The sequence below is a fragment of the Canis lupus genome, chromosome 32 (assembly GCF_011100685.1).
Source record: "Canis lupus familiaris isolate Mischka breed German Shepherd chromosome 32, alternate assembly UU_Cfam_GSD_1.0, whole genome shotgun sequence".
Lineage (NCBI taxonomy): Eukaryota > Metazoa > Chordata > Mammalia > Carnivora > Canidae > Canis > Canis lupus.
In genome coordinates, this window is record NC_049253.1 from 28,142,546 (window position 1) to 28,159,865 (window position 17,320).

The following is a 17,320-nucleotide window of genomic DNA, read 5'->3' on the forward strand; positions in this document are numbered from 1 at the left end:
TCAGACTCCTTGCTGTCACCAGCTCATTTATAAACTGGCTGCGCTTTATGATGCAGTTGAATTCACAGTAGAAGCTGGACTTCTGGGAGGTTAAGAGGCCTATGCTATTCTTTTCAGGCTCTAAAGTTTCTTTGTGTGTGTGTGTGTGTGTGTTTTAAGATTTTATGTATTTATTCATGAGAGACACACAGAGAGAGAGAGAGGCCGAGACACGGGCAGAGGGAGAAGCAGGCGCCCCGCGCGGAGCCTGATGCGGGACTCGATCCCAGGACCCGGGGTCAGGCCTGAGCTAGACTCTACCCCCTGACCTTGGGATCACGACCTCAGCCGAAGGCAGACGCTCATCCACTGAGCCACCCAGGGGCCCCTCAAGTTTTCATTTAATAAGAAAAGGGCGGGGAGGGGGGAAAGGTTACAGGTGCTATGGTAATTTACATAAAACAAATCCATGCTTTTAAGATACCCAATACGTGTTCGAAACCTCATTCTGGAGATGACCACGTAGGTGCAAGCTTAACCCTGTGGGACTCTGAGATCCGGCCACCGGCTTCCTGGCTCCCCTGCGATGAGCCCTGGTGAAAACCCAAAATGCCCCCAATTCAAGCCCTGGCTTTGTCAGTCATCGGTAAACGCGGCGAACAGCCACTGGAGCCCCGCGGCTACGGGCCCCGCCGTAACTACCGAGCGGTGGGCGGGAAGAAGCAGTCGCGTCAGCAGCGCCCCCGGAACCCAAGGGCTGCCTCCTGCCCGCCCGCCCGGGGACCGCATTCCCGCAGCACCGGGGGCGGGGCCTGGCGGGCGGCGGGGCCGGCTGCGCGGGGAGCGGCTGAAGCGGCGGAAGCGGCTGAAGCGGCCGGGCGCTGGCAGGGCGGCGGGTGCGGGCTGCCAGACCATGCTGAGCGGAGCGTGCGGCCGGCTCGCCTCAGCACTGCGGGGGCCGCGCGGGCCGTCGTTCGCGGTCGCCCGCAGGCGCCTTCACGCGTCGGGGTCGCGGCGGCCCTCAGACAAGAGCGAGAGGACGGGAGGCCCGCCCCGCGCCTTCGACCCGGCGCTGCTCGAGTTCCTGGTGTGCCCGCTCTCCAAGAAGCCGCTCAGGTGAGATTCCCGGCGGCCGGCCTCGGTTCGCGCGGCCGCTCACGGCCCTGGGGAGCCCTTCGGCTCGGGCCGGGGTTGCCCGCAGCCATTTTGTGGCCCCGGGCCCTGCGGCTACCAGGCTCCGCCCACTGCGGCGGGAAGGGCGGGGGAGGGGGGAGGCGGGCGCGAGCCGATCCCGGGCCGCTCGGATCCCACCGCCGAGGCGCGGCTGGAAGCCTTGGAAGGTTCCGCGCTGGCCGCGCGGTCGCCTCGCCGGGGGAACTTTTTTTTTTTTTTTTTTTTAAATGCCGATTCGGGTGCGCCGGCGCCGACCGACCCAGTCAGCCGGGCTGGGGGCCGGACTAGCGCGAGGCGTTTTCTTAAAAGGACCTAAGTGGTTCTCGCGCGCCGCCAGGTTTAGGAACTGTTGGGAGTCGGGACTGGCCCGTGGGTGTGAGGTTTTTAAGCCAAGATGGTGAAAAATGACTAAAAATTCTTATGGAAATCTACAGCTGATGCGTGACGGCCTTAAACACTTTTAAGCTGCGTGCGCTGCTGCGCCTTTGGCTCTTAGTTCTGGACGGGCTGGGTTTTGCAGAGTCGTAGGGTCTGTCTCCCTGGAATCCTTAGGGAAAACAGCTCAGGGAGGGGAAATAGAAGGAGACGGAATCAGAGAGGGAGACCAACTCTAGGAGACCGACGGAGGGTTGCTGGGGGTGGGGGGATGGGTGACCGGTGACGGGCATTAAGGAGGGCACTTGATGTCATGGGCACTGGGTGTTAGGTTCCACTGATGAAGCACTAAACTCTATCTCTGAACTAATTATACACTGTATGTTAATCAAATGAGGAAAGATTTTATTTATTCATGAGACACACACAGAGAGAGAGGCAGAGACACAGGCAGAGGGAGAAGCAGGCTCCATGCACTGGGAGCCCGACGTGGGACTCGATCCCGGGTCTCCAGGATCACGCCCTGGGCCGAAGGCGGCGCTAAACCGCTGCGCCACCGGGGCTGCCCGAGTTTAAATTTTTTTTTTTTTAAAAGAACTCTGCACCCCCAGGCTACTAAAACTGAACATTGACAACACTAGTTTTGCACCAGACTGTTATCAGTGGTTATTTTGGGTGGTGGATTGCTAGTCATTTTTTTTTTTTCAATCTTTCTACGTTTCTCTTAACGAGATGTTTTCCCATAATGAAGACACTCAATTTTCTTTTTTTTTTTTTTTAATTTTTATTTATTTATGATAGTTACACACACACAGAGAGAGAGAGAGAGGCGCAGAGACACAGGCAGAGGGAGAAGCAGGCTCCATGCACCGGGAGCCCGACGTGGGATTTGATCCCGGGTCTCCAGGATGGCGCCCTGGGCCAAAGGCAGGCGCTAAACCGCTGCGCCACCCAGGGATCCCCACTCAATTTTCTTATACCTTGAAATGACCATTTGATCTACCGTTTAGTTGTGTAACTAGCTGCAGATGCACTGTTTTCAGTTTCCTCGTTTCTGCTCTCTCCTCCTCAAACTTTTATTTTGTATATCTTGATTTTCAGTGGTTTCCTTCCAGTGGTTCAATTAGGTTGCTGTGTTAAGCGTGCATTCTAAAATAGTGGGGAATTTTAATTTTCCTCTAGTGGCTGTTTCAGTAGTAAATTAACTGGGATGGTTTTGGGGTTGACCAGAGTTAGGAAGGAATATTTTGATGAAAAGGGAAGATCTTCTAACTGGATTTTAAAAATACATATTAAGGTGTAGCTCGAGAATAAAATGAAAAAATACAAGAGAAACTGACCAAAATGCAAACAATTAGAGATTCATTTTCTAAGAGAAATGTTTCAGTTGGCTAATACTGTTTTTAGAATTAGAAGCAGTTTTTTATTTTTTTAAAGATCTTATTTATTCATGAGAGACCTACAGAGAGCCAGAGACACAGGCAGAGGTTGAGAAGCAGGCTCCATGCAGGGAGCCCGATGTGGGACTGGATCCCGGGACCCCAGAATCATGCCCTGGGCTGAAGACGGCACCAAACTGCTGAGCCACCCAGGCAACCCTAGAAGCAGTTTAATTCTACTTTTTTGGAATTTAACTCTCTGTCAAGAATTGGATAAATGGTGGTGTTTATTGAAGACCACGCACTTCTAAGCATTTTATTTTCCACAATTCATTTTGTTTTTCTTTTCCCCCCTCAGATATGAAGCATCGACAAATGAATTGATTAATGAAGAGTTGGGAATAGCCTATCCAATTATTGATGGGATTCCTAATATGATACCACAGGCAGCTAGGATGACACATCAGAATAAGAAGCAAGAAGAAACGGAGCAGCACTAGATCACAATTAAAAGCAACGCCTACAACTGCATTTTCTTAATACTACTTAATTTTTTAAAAGTCAGAGTGGCAGGTAATAAGCGGGGGAGAAGAATGTTTCTGTCTCTTCCTACGTTGACTGTCCTTATTCCATTGGTCTCTTTAGCAGGACTGTTCTACTCAGCTTCTGTGGAGGAAAACTTTCCACAGGGCTGCACTAGCACAACCAGCCTGTGCTTTTACAGTCTCCTCCTGCCAGTTACCATACCAGTTTATGTGTTCTTCCACCTTTGGACCTGGATGGGTATTAAACTCTTCAGGCATAATTAATACAAACAGAGCCAAGATGATACACATATTAATGATATGTCATGTCTGTCTCTGAAAGCTCAGTGACATGGAAATACTGGAAACCCACTTAATTTGCAGGAAAGGTGCTTTGCCTTGCTTCTCTCAGAGGTTTTGGACTATGGGAGGCTTAAGCTGCAGAAATTTCTTTTGTACTTTTGTTCTGCCCTTATTTTTTGAAAATTCTAACATATGACTGCTGTATCAGAAGAAACATTTCAGGAAAGTTTCCTATTGGAAATTAACAGTCCTGACCATCAGCTGATGACTTTATTACCCCATTCATCTAAAGTTAATAATTAAAAATTTTTATGTTTATTTTAGATTCAAAGTATCTGGTACTGATATGTTAAGGATGACTGAAATAACTCCAAAGGAGTTATGCTGGAGTAGTTGTAGAGAAATACATTTGAGCTAGTGTACTAGAAAACTACAATACAGTGGAAATTTCATGTACTTGCAAACATTGACTTTGTAAAATTACCTTCATTTCTTTGGCATCAAAGGCTTACATTAATAATAAAATGACAGCTTTCCATTTAAAAAAAAGTGTGCAGTTTTTTTGTTTGATCACAAGAGTGTGGTTTCAAAAGAGGGCAGATGTAAAAATATTGTAAACTTTTAAATGTAGGCATTGTGTAGATAGGCACTCAAAACCCCACATAGAATACTATCCCAGGAAAATATGTATCTTTGGGGATAGAGGTAGGGTTGGAAGACTTGTAAAGAGCTTTTGTGTCCTAGTGAGCTTAAGGCTATGTTTTGAATCCCATCTCAGTTTATTTTCCTATTTAGCACTGCATTGGTTGAGTATATTCTGTAGTACAAATCATGTTTTTAAAAATCATCCTATGGTACTCAACACCATAAAAACGGGACGTGACAGATTTTTCCAAAGAAGACATACAGATAGCCAACACACATGAAAAGATGTTCAACATCACTAAACAAGGAAATGAGAATCAAAACCACACCGAACTATCATTTTACACCTGTCAGAATGGCTAAAATAGACCAAGAAATAACAATGTTGGTAAGGATATATAGAATAAAGAACCCTTGGGACGCCTGGGTCGCTCAGCATCTGCCTTTGGCTCAGGGCATGATCCCGGATTCCCAGGTTTGCGTCCCACATGCATGGAGCCTGCTTCTCCCTCTGCCTGTGTCTCTGCCTCTCTCTCTGTCTCTCATGAATAAATAAATACAATCTTTAAAAAAGAAAAAGGAATCCTTGTATGCTGTTGCTGGGAATGTAGATTGGTGTAGCCACTGTGGAACAGTATAGAGATTCCTCAAAAAATTAGAAATACTGTACAATCCAGTAATTCCAGTACTGGGTATTTACCCAAAGAAAAACCCTAATTTGAAAAAAATATATATGTCCTCCTATGTTTATTCAGCATTATTTACACTACCAAGATAAGGAAGCAGTCTTAAGTAGAATGAATGAAGATGCATATAAATGAGGCTGGAGGGAAGAGAGGCTTGGAAGACAAGTTGATCAAAGGAAAGCCATTGGTTTTAGGCTGACCTCTTAACTGAAATGTTAGGTCAAAAAGAAAAGATCCAGTGAGCTTGGGTGGCTCAGTGGTTGAGCTTCTGCCTTTGGCTCAGGTTGGGATCCCTGGGGTTTAGTCCCACATAGGGCTGGCTCCGAGCCTGCTTCTCCCTCTCCCTGTGTCCCTGCCTCTGTCTCATGAATAAATAAAATCTTAAAAAAAAAAAAAAAAAAATCAAAAGATTCAACTCGTGTAAGACCGCAAGCTCATTCTCAATGGCAGTAGAAGCCACATAGACGACATTCTTAAAATTGTTCCCTGTGGGTAATCCCACAATCCTAAAACAATGGAAAAACTAATGCCTAAGGTGAATGAGAAACCCAAAAGAGTAAGCCCCACCCTATACAGTTAGCTAGTTAAAAAAGATTTAACTTTTTAAATCTTTAACTTGCAGGGGCACCTGCAAGGCTCAGTTGGTTGAGTAGCTAGCTCTTGATTTCAGCTCAGGGCATGATCTCAGAGTCCTGGAATTGAGTGTCTGATTGGGTTCTGCACTCAGTGGGGAGTCTGCTCAAGGATTCTTTCCCTTCTCTGCCCCTTCCCCTGTTCTCACATGCAGGTATACTCTTCAAATCTTTCTCAAATCTTTAAATAATTTATAAAACCCTTAGAGGCAAGGAAGGATCCTCTTTGTCTCCTGGGAGGAGAGACTGCTACTTTGTCTATGAAGTAGCTTCTTCCTTGTAAACTTAATCTTTCTCTCTTTCTCTAAATGGCTTGCTCTTGAATTCTTTCTCACACAAAGCCCAAAACCCCTTGGTGAGGGACCTGAGGCCCTCTTTCCTGGGGCCTCAGCCTGTCCAGCATCACATATACAATGGAATATTACTCATATGTAAAGAATGAGATCTTGCCATTTGTGATAAAATAGGTGGAACTTGAGGGTATTAATGCGAAGTGAAATAAGTCCAAAACAAATGCCATATAATTTCACTTATATGTGGAATCTAAAAACCAAAAAGCAGAAACAGACACACAAATACAGAGAACTGATGGTTGCCCAGAGGGGAGTGTGGGCAAGATAGGTGAAGGGGAGTGGGAGGTGTACAGGCTTCCAGTTATGGAATGGCTAAATCACAGGAATAAAAGATTCAGTATAGGGAATAGAGTCAGTGGTACTGTAATAGCATTGTAAAGTGACAGATGGTAGCTACATTTGTGGTGAACATAGCGTAATGTAGAGTTGTCCCATCACTGTATACACTTGAAACCAATGTAACATTATGTGCCAGCTATACTTCAATAAAAAAATTAAAATCACCATATATATATTTTATATATTTTTATTTATAACCTGGAAGAATATAAAAGTTCCCATTATTTCCTGAAATGGAGTTATTGCTCTTTTTTTTTAAGGGGTTATTTATTTATTTGAGAGAGAGAGGAAGAGCAGGGAGAGGGGCAGAGAAAGAGGGAGAAAGAATCTCCAGCAGACTCCCTGCTAAGTGCTGAGCCTGATGCAGAGCTCAATCTCATGATCCCAAGATCATGACCCAAGCTGAAACCAAGAGATGGAAACCAACTGAGCCACCCAGGTGCCCCTAAAGATTTTATTTTTAAGTAATTCTACACCCAATATGGGGCTTGAACTCACAGCCCTGAGATCAAGAGTCACATACTCCATCAACCGAGCCAGCTGGAGCCCCTTGTTCTTTTTAAATTACCCTAAATCTCATTGTGGTCAGTATAATGAAACAATTTTGCTGATAAAACAAGCACCATACTCTGAAAAGTCAACTTTTGCAAGCCAAGCATTTTATCATTTTTGAGGAAACTGATAAGCATACCTTGGGGGAGTTCAGTATTGACTCCCATCTTTTTATTAATAGAATTTATTTGACAATCACTTGTATAGTGCAAACGGTACACTAGCTCCAGTTCTAAGCATATTACATATAATCTTTTATAACCTAAGAGGCCAGGTGGGCAATATTGGCACCATTTTACAGATGAGGAAAGTGGAGCACGAGAGACTGAAGTGATTTACTAAAGGTAACAGCAATCAATAACTGAACCAAAGTTGAAACTGTCTGCCACTGTGGCTTCAGTCTGTCTTCTTAACCATTGTACAGTGTCTCTTTAAGAAAACTTGTCCTTTCTATTTATAAGAAAAATAGAATTCAGAATCAAAATGCTTAGATTCAAATTCTTGCTCAAGCCTGATGCCTTTCTTCTCGTTTCCTAAAGCACCATGTATTTTATCTCTATTTTGGCATTTGAACTTGTAGCATAATTGCCTGTTTTTGGTCTCCTGTCTAGACAGTAAATTGTTCAACATTTTTAATTTAATGCTTAGCACGGAGCTAGCACATCCTTCCTGAAAGACGGGAAGCAGGGCTCTGACAAGCTTTATAACTTTAGGCAAGTTCCTTTTCTCTGAGTTTCATCTGTAGGGTTAGAAATCCCACCCCAGGGGGATCCCTGGGTGGCTCAGCGGTTTAGCGCCGCCTTTGGTTCAGGGCTTGATCCTGGAGCCCCGGGATCGAGTCCCGCATCGGGCTCCCTGCATGGAGCCTGCTTCTCCCTCTGCCTGTGTCTCTGCCTCTGTCTTGTGAATAAATAAAATCTTTAAAAAAGAGAGAGAAAAGAAATCGCACCCCTGCTTCTTCCATAAAATTGTGAGGAATATACTAAACTTGACTCATGAAAGCCCTTTGTGAAACAACCCTAACTGGTGAACAAAACAACGATTCAAAGTCTCCAGAAATTGTCCCAAGGGCACACAGCCAAGTGATGAAACATACAAGAAAATCTAAAACTTGTTAAGTGCTGCACATTGAAGTTTGGGGCATTTGAGCTGCCACTGGCATCCTTCTTCCTCCTCTCAGCTCAGAGTGATGGCCACACCAGGAGGTGCCACCAGGACGGGGAACTCTCTTGTCCCCAACTCCTACTGGAGGGCCATGGCATTCCCCAGGAGGTGAAGATTAAAATGTAACTATGTAACTATAAAAGACAGTGTAAATGCATATTTCCTCTTTCTATTTAACGGATTTGCAGAGCAATTTGTAGAAAACTATGTATAAATTGTATTTTGGGGTCTCTATCATATTTGTCATTAGCAGCACAAAGGAAGTAGATGGGGCAGCCCCAGTGGCGCAGCGGTTTAGCGCCGCCTGAAGCCCGGGGTGTGATCCTGGAGTCCCGGGATCGAGTCCCATGTCAGGCTTCCTGCATGGAGCCTGCTTCTCCCTCTGCCTGTGTCTCTGCCTCTCTCTCACTCTCTCTGAATAAATAAATAAATAAATCTTTAAAACAAAACAAAACAAAGGAAGTAGATGGGGGCAGGGCTGAACTGGAGTAAAGAAATGATACCAGATGGTAACTTGAATTCACAGGAACTAATGAAAAGAGCCAGAAAAGGTAAATATGGCTAACATACTAATACTACAAAATACATCCTTGTTCTCCCCTTTCTTCTCGGTTCTATTAAGAGGCAATGAATTATATAAAGTCATAATTATAATCAGGTATTGTTGAGTTTGTAACATGTAGACCTAATTTTCATGACAATAATAGAACAAAAAGGAATAGAGCTACCTAGATGTAATGTTTCTGCATTTCACTAGCACTTTTATAAAGATTTATTTATTTGAGAGAGAGAGAGAGAGAGAGAGAGCGAATGCATGCATGCATGCATGCGTGTGCAAATGTTTGGCGGGGGGGGGGGGGGACGTTGATGTCATAACCTGAACCAAAATCAAGAGTCAGATGCTTAACTAACAGTCACCCAGGTACCCCTCACTAGCACTCTTAAGAACAGATCTGTGTATATGTAAATTATATTTCAATAAAAAAATATAATAGGAAAAAAACCCCTAAACCGAGAAATAATCTCTCTGCAGAGATTAAATATATCTCAGGCTCTCATATGCTCCTGGTGAGAATATAAAATGATGCAGCTTCTTTGGCAAACAGCTGGCAGTCCCTCAAAATGTTAGACAGAGTTACCATACAACCCAGCAGTTCCACTCACAGGTGGAACTCAAGGGAAATGAAAACATGTCCACACAAACTTGAGCACAAATATTCATAGCAGCACCATTTATAATAGCCAAAAAACGGAAAACAACACAACTCTCCATCAACTGATGAATGGATATGTAAAATATAAATACAATGAAATATTATTCGCCAATAAATATGGAATGAAGTACTGATACATGTTACAACATGGATGAACTTTGAATGAAAAATGCTGGTTATTAAAAAATGTGTTGTTTGATCCATTTCCATGAAATGTCCATAATAGACAAATCTATAGAAGCAGAACACAGACTAGTGATTGCATATGGCTGGGGACATTGTGGAGTTACAGCTAATGGGTACAAAGTTTGGGGTGACAAAGATGTTCTAAAATTGATTGTGGCAATGGCCGCATACTTCTGCAAATATACTACATCCATTCAGGTGTATGCTTCACATGGCTTAATTATATTCTGTGTGAATTATATATCAATAAAGCTGTTACCAATTTTAAAAAAAAATAGTATCTAAATGTCTGGTGTCAGGCTTAGCAGTTCCAAGTCACTTGCTGGAGGTCAAATGCTGGTAGAGGCATGGCCAAAAGTGGGATACAGGTCTTAAACCTGCTAAATTCTGTCCATGTTGTGCTACTTCTAGTAACCCTCTCAGATACAACACTCTTCCTTGAGAATTCTCCAACAGTTGAGTGTTCCTCTCCCAAGTTCCTCACCAGCAGATCATCCTGGTTTCCCGTTAAAGGGACTGACCTTCATAGCTTCCCACAACGTAGCTCATGCCATGTATGGACATTGACCCCACCACCCCCAGCTATAAGCCCATCACAAGAAGCACAATCTTATTCTTTCACTAACTGGGGCTCTTCCCCACTCCTCAGTAATTAGCTGACTTCACAATGTCAGGATCTCTTGCCTCCTTAGATCCTCTTAACAAGATTATCTTCTTTAGTGTTATCTGCATCACTGACAAGGATCACCTTTACTCATCTTGTGAATAAGACCCTTCCCATCGGCTTTATTTTTTTTTAAGATTTTATTTATTTATTCATGAGAGAGGCAGAGACACACGCAGAGGGAGAAGCAGGCTCCATGCAGGGAGCCCCACGAGGGACTCCATCCCGGGTCTCCAGGATCACGCCCTGAGCCAAAGGTGGCGCTAAACTGCTGAGCCACTGGGGCTGCCCTCCCATCAGCTTTCAAGGTGTTTCCCACTCTGAGAGAACTAACAAAAAAAGACTTGCCATGCATGACCTGTCTCCCTCTTTTCTTCCCATCCTACAAAGAGTGGGCTAAGGAAGCCTCTCTGAACTTGACTCCAGATCTTTAAGATGAAAATGATGCCTACTTCCAGACTTGGTGATGGTTTTAAGGGAGGTAAAAAATATGAAATCACTGAGCACCCCAAGAGTCATAGTAAGATTCTCACTACTCTATGTAGCTGTGGGGAGAAAGGCCTGTCTCCTTTTCTAAGTTTTTTTTTCCTTCGTGAAACGCTCCATTTGGAAGTGATTGCTATATTCCGCATTCGCCACTAGGTGGCACTTTTGGCTAGCTCATAAGAGGAAACACCAGCAAAAAAGCACTAGAAGGAGGATTGTACCCAGAAAGAGGATTGCACTTGTGAAATGCTGAGCTAGGAAGTCATATTCACAAACATTTATTACCGTGGCACCTACTAGGCAGACATAATAGGAAATGAATCCTGAGAAGAGGAAAGAACCCAGAATTGAAAAGAGAGGAGGTGAGGAAGGGCAGGGTGATAGGGGTGGGATGAGAAGATTCCAGGCAGAAGAAAATGCATGAACAAAAACACAAGAGAGACTGTGGACTGTTCAGGAAAGTGAGGCAGTTACAAATGACCAGAATGAAGTACACTACTATGTACACAGGGCACTGGTGGGAGACCAGGCTGGGGCTGTGCAGGGGGCGTGCTAGGAAGGATTTGGTAGGTCTAATAACAATGTTAATGAAATACGACTTTACTACCCAATTTTCGAGTCATTTTGATTTATGCCGCTTTATCACACTGTAGCTCTTCAAGGAAAAAAGCACATGGAGAATTACAGAGGTTTGTAGGTTATGGACCTGTCAGTGGCAAGTGCTCACATTTGTACTTATACAGTAGCTGCCAATCACATGTAGATATTCAGCCCTTGAAATAGGGGTAGTGTGACAGAACTGAATTTTAAACTTTATTACATTTATTTTTAAGATTTTATTTATTTGACAGAGACAGAGAGCACATGTAGTGGAAGGGGCAGAGGGAGCACACTCCCTACTGAGCAGGGAGCTGGACACAGGACCTGAGCCAAAATCACATGCTTGACCCATTGAGCCACCCAGGCACCCCTACTTAATTTTAATTAAGTAGCCACATATTGGGCAGCACAGCTCTGGACCGATTTCCCCACCACTGCCAATTAGTTTTCTCTAAAATTCTTCAAAGAGTAAACCTTATCTATAGCGTAAGTCTACCTTGAACACTGCAGATGGTGTGTGTGTGGCGGGGGGCAGGTAGTGCAGCTGCCAGCTTCATAGACTGTTGTTCTAGATACAAGAACTAGAATCGTCAGGGTCTGACTTGACTGTGTGGGGTAAAGAGGAGGAAAGGAAGAGGATTGCAGGCTTCTGCCTGGAAATCCTGATGATACTACTCCAAGCTGTGGAATACAGGAAAAATGATTATTTTCTTCTTAAATATCCTGAGATGAAGGAGCCAAGGCACATGCAAGAAGCGACAGACTAGATAGAAAAATAGCTGCGGTGCTGGAATCTACCAGTTCCTGTAGGTCACAGAGCGAGAGAGACAGAGATGTGGGCATGATCACATGGAAGACAGAACCAAAGCTGTGCAGCTGATGAGAGTGCGTGCTGAGTGACAACAGACTACACTAGCACTGGAGAGGTCAGGGGAGTGTAAGAAACCTACGCAAAGGAAATGGGAAAGAAGCCAAGAAAACACAAGCCGCAGTCCATCAGTTCATGACAGTTTTGAGGAGAAAGCAGCCAATGGTTTCAAATGCAATACAGAAGATTTAAGACAGAAACGTCCCTTGACATTTTCCACAGGAAAGTCATTTGTGACTTCTACTGGAGCAGCGGGAGTAGAAGCAACACCACTTCAGCCACACATTTCTGAGAAACAAAGTTTTGTCTTTAATGCATCGTGCTTTGGGGTCACCCTGTTTTAACAGCATTATCACATCTCACATGCAAAAACACGATTCTAAAAGAGCAGGTGAACACAACGAACAGACAGGACTTTTACACTAATCTTTGCGTTCTTACTTTTATTTTTGAAAAGATTCCCGAAAAGAGGTAAAGGATGTGTGTGAGGCAAGATCAGCCAAAGCCTCTGCTGTTGTTGATGGCTACCTGAAGGGCTTCTTCCACTCTTTCCATCGTAGAATATTTAGGAAGGTAGAGGACACTAATACAGGTCTGTGCTCTTATGGGATCTTTTTCATTCACATTTTCAGGACAGCAGAATGTTATTTTCATGTTCTTTAAGCCTTTAACTTGAATTCTGTCAGTTCCTGTAAGAAACACTAAAAAGAAGAACAGAAATGAGTGGTCTGCTTCCCAGAGACCAAGGTTTATAGAGAAAAAAAATGGGTTTATTTGAAAACGTTTACTGAGGGTCCCCGTGCAGTCCTGCGTTAGACTGCATCCAGGACTGGTATGTTGTCCCTCAAGCAGTTCACAGTCCATGCAAGTATTATATTCTTGTGCAGAAAAAGACAAATAGCAGGAGAAAAATAAAAGGGTGTAAGACAACTGGATAAAGCACCAGGGAATTAAGTGCTTCCTGAGTGAAAATTCTCTGTGTGATTCAGGACAGGGAGAAAGCATCAGGCTGGGATGACTGGGGAGACTTCTGAGAGCTCAGAAGTAAGCTGGACCATTAAAAAGGGAAAGGTTCAGAGCAGTAACAAGGAAGTGAAGTGGGCGAAGGGTGAAGGCTGGACCAGGAACTTCAGAGAAAGCCTGAAGGTGGGAGGGTACAAGGTGAACTCAAGAATGTATAGATGATGGAACTGTTTGGCTGAAATGATGATTTCTTGTAAAAGTTAAGATTGGAAAGTCAGGCTAAGCTAAGTATCTTCCAACATACATGTTATCCACAAAAAGAACAAGAAGATAAACATTCCCCAAAAATAAGTACTGAAATTTTTACAAGAAAATGAGGAAGTCATTAAGCAAAGATGCAGGAAAACAACCAAGGAAGCATGAAACTGAGATCAAAATGTAGAAGGGGAGATAAAATGGGTTGGAGACAATGACATTGTAAAACATGGCTAATCCCATAGTGCCTGAATAACTGAGTCACAAATACAGAAAGCAGACTAAATATCTAACTTGGATGGAGAACTGAAGAAACATTTGAAAGCAACAGGCAGGGTTGAAATCACAGGGAAAAAGACCTATATTAATATTTTTTATGTCCACATAGTCGGGCATGGAGAATATCCAACTGGACTCGGAATGGCTCTTACACTAGCCTTTGTGGCAAATGGTGGCTATGACAAACAAGGTCTTTTATCCCATAAAAAAGGATATAAGATTATAGATCTACTCTTGATATTATACTTACCAAGGAACTTTTTCTTTTCCTCCAAAGTCAATTTGTGTAAAGCCTTCCAAAACATCACTATGGTGGGATGTGAATTATCATATCCTTCTTCATAATGTGCATTCTAAAGAAAAAAAAATGCAGGAAGAAAATGTATTCAGGAAATAGGAAAGAATTTCAAATTCAAACTTCTAAGGCCTTTATGATATACCTTTTCAAATGTTTCCCAGTCATAATCTGTATTTCCAATAACCACATCTTTTAGTTCTTCGGGATGGAAAAATTCAATAATATCCTTGTCACACACTTTGTAAAATCCTCTTTGAAATTCCTCATAAACTGCCTTCACAGAGATGTTGAAGATGTAATTGACATATTTAGAAACATAGTCTCTCCTTTAATGAAACAAAAAATGGTTTCAGCTTATTGCAGAAGGAAACTGGTAGGGAGGGCAGGAAAAGTGGGAAGAAGGCCAGACATAAAGAACTAGAACACCTAACAATTCAGTGCCTACCATGTGCATATGACTATTTTTCATATATTATCACTTGATCTTAGCCAAAAGACTGAGAAGCAATTTTTTCATATATTATCTAATTTAATCTTCACATAACTCTCAGGGCAGATTTTTAGGACATTTTAGTAAAGAAACGGACATGGTAAAATTATGTAATTCCTCAAGGTCACCCAATTAAGAGAAATGACACAGATTAGAATCAAGAGTTTGGAAAAATAAAATCTGAGACCTGCTAACAGTGCTCTGGGGAAAAGGCTTGGGAAACGGGAAATTTCCTATTTTATTTTATGGTTTTCCATATTGTCTGTATGTATGACAGTGAGTAATTACTCAGTATTTGCGGCTAAGTAAAAAAACAGAGGGGATTTTTACGTCTAGCTATGATAGAGCAGCTTACAGCAAATACCTCCCAGTGTGAAGAACTAGAAAAAGACAGAAAATATACAAAAACACATCTAGATCCAGGCTTCTAGATCTAAGTCAAGACTCTAGAGGCCTCTGAAGTAATAAGAGAAAAAGGAAGCCCTCTAAAGTGAGCACAGCATTTTACCTACAGTCTTTCCCTTTGGGCCATTTGCCCTGAATTCAGGGAAGGGACCAGGCAAAAAGTCATTGTTAAAGAGGCAGAGAACCTCATATGTCTAACAGTAATACTATGGCTAAACTGGAGTATTCATAAAATATACTATAGAGCTGAAAATGTTCCATTTCTTGATCTGTGTATTTGTGTATTTTTCTGTATGTTGTACTGCAACAACAAAGTTCTTTTTTAGGGGATCCCTGGGTGGCTCGGCGGTTTGGCGCCTGCCTTCAGTCCAGGGTGTGATCCTGGAGACCCGGGATCAAGTCCCACGTCGGGCTCCCTGCTGCTTCTCCCTCTGCCTGTGTCTTTGTCTCTCTTTCTCTGTCTCTCATGAACAAATAAATAAATCTTTAAAAAAAAAAGTTATTTTTTAAAAATAAAGACTAAAAGATTGAAGAAAAATAGCTTACATCAGAATGCTCACTTGGTGGTATCTCTCTGCTGCTGTGACCAACTATCAATGGAATGTGTGTCATCCCAAACTATGGTTTTAAAATTGTATCTGGTAAGGTGTTGAAAACTCAAGACAGCACAGTAGCTTGTAATATTAATAAATACGAAGTGCCTGCTACAGACCAGGCACCACTGTAGACTACTTTAGGTACTACATATACAATGATAAACATGACTACTCCCTGCCATCATGCAGCTCGCTATAGTGGAGGAAATACAGGTAAGTAAATAAGCAGATAAATCCTAAAGGTACATAGTATGTGATATGAAAAGAAAAAGTAGGGATGCCTGGTGGCTCAGTGGTTGAGCATCTGCCTTCGGCTCATGTTGGTTGTGATCCCGGGGTCCTGGGATCGAGTCCTGCATCAGGCTCCCTGTGAGGAACCTACTTCTCTTTCTGCCTATGTGTCTGCCTTTCTCTGTGTCTCTCATGAATAAATAAAATTTTTAAAAAAGAAAAAGTAAAACAGGGTAAGGGGATAGAGAGGGAAGTTGGTGATATAAACCCAGACAGGAGGGCAAGGGAAGGCCTCTCTGAGAAAGCTATTTCCTTCCCTACCAAAATATAAACTCCAGGACACACACACATACACACAACATAACATCAACTCTCTGCTTTATTAAAAAATGATTAATTGGTAATAACTACAAGGCATTTTTAGAGCCCAGTGACATAAACAGTACGTAAACAAAACAAATATTTCACTTCTCTATACCTACTTGTTAGTCTGGTCAACAATGATGCCGCTTCCATTAGGAATTAAGTCTACATCATTTTTGTCCCAATGCACCTGTAACCACAAATAAATTCAGTATCTCCAAAATAATCCCAAACAACCTATTATCAACAAAAACACTTTGAAGCATACTTCTCTCAAGATTTTCTAAAAGTACACATTTTAGTCATTAAAACTTGCAAGGAGTGTGCACAAAAATATTACCAACGTATCATGCAGAGTGAAAATTGAATTTTTACAAAACATATTATTTTATCATACTGAAAAAAACTGGCAAATTGCCACATTTCAGTATTCACTTTATACAGTATAGACCTAGTATGGCAGATTTGCGAAAGTGGCCACAAATTCTTCCCAGCCTAGTATTCAAGCCCCTTTGCAGTGTGACTTTGCAATACGCTGAGGACTAGTTCTTCAGCCCTTGAATCTGGGTATGGCCACGTGAGGTACTCTGGCCAATGGGAACTGCCAGAAGCAAAAGCTTAAAAAGAAGTTTGTACACCGAGGCTTGCCATCTCTTCCCACTCTTTATAATCCTGAGACCATTCTATAAAGACACCTCAACTAGCCTACTGGAGCATAGGGGCTCCTAGAACGGAAAAGGCGTTCCAGCCCACACTTCATAAACCAGTCAAAACCAGGTAAATGAGCAAAGCCAATGTAAACCATCTAGCCCAGCCAGTCGACCCAGTCCAGAAACTCAATGAACTGTTTTTCTTTTAAGCCATAAGTATAGATGTAATTTGTTATGTACTAAATCTAACTGATATGACCAGTTTATAAAAAATAAGAGAAAAATCTTTTGCACTAATTCATAAGTTTGTCCTTTCACTAAAAAGAGTGTCTAGATAAATATGTTAAGGATTAGTCAGATTAAAACTGATCTGTAATCTCATTTTTATCATTACTCACATTAAAATAGATTAAAAATACTTCTCCAAAGTCATCACCTTCATCATCCAGAAGCGTCTGCAAACTCCTAAAGAACAAGTAATTTTATTTTTTAAAAGTCAATGATCATGATCACTAGATACATCATCTAAAATACATGTCAAGTCAATGATAATTCTGAGGTGAGAGGTCAGGTCATTAGTTAACAATGCCCATGTCTCTGTGTAATGACAGCCAGACCCCAACTACAAGTGTGAAGTTTATGAGTATTTGCAATTCTACAAGCTCTCT

The 17,320-nt window shown here is 42.5% G+C and overlaps 3 protein-coding genes across 4 annotated transcripts in view; 2 read left to right on the forward strand and 1 right to left on the reverse strand.

The window, feature by feature from the left end:
- The first annotated feature begins 787 nt into the window (after positions 1-787).
- PYURF (PIGY upstream reading frame) lies at positions 788-4,274 on the forward strand. Its single transcript, NM_001270971.1, is given in 2 exon segments — positions 788-1,095; positions 3,265-4,274. Coding segments are annotated over 2 exon segments (345 nt in total). The 5' UTR covers positions 788-892; the 3' UTR covers positions 3,407-4,274.
- PIGY (phosphatidylinositol glycan anchor biosynthesis class Y) lies at positions 805-4,274 on the forward strand (the record flags this gene model as incomplete). The annotated part of the gene is given in 2 exon segments (NM_001270970.1): positions 805-1,095; positions 3,265-4,274. A coding segment is annotated over 1 exon segment (216 nt). The 3' UTR covers positions 3,716-4,274.
- Positions 4,275-12,537: 8,263 nt separating this feature from the next.
- Positions 12,538-17,320, reverse strand: part of HERC5 (HECT and RLD domain containing E3 ubiquitin protein ligase 5) — a 43,362-nt gene continuing 38,579 nt past the window's right edge. The window contains exons 19-23 of one of the 2 annotated variants that reach the window (XM_038582159.1): positions 17,051-17,117; positions 16,122-16,192; positions 14,060-14,243; positions 13,870-13,972; positions 12,538-12,823 (exon numbers count right to left, since the gene is read on the reverse strand). In XM_038582159.1, coding sequence (XP_038438087.1) covers positions 12,618-12,823; positions 13,870-13,972; positions 14,060-14,243; positions 16,122-16,192; positions 17,051-17,117 — 631 coding nt within the window. In that variant the 3' untranslated portion in view covers positions 12,538-12,617. The remainder of the gene's footprint in view (positions 12,824-13,869; positions 13,973-14,059; positions 14,244-16,121; positions 16,193-17,050; positions 17,118-17,320) is intronic. The other variant, XM_038582160.1, reaches the window with a different exon arrangement.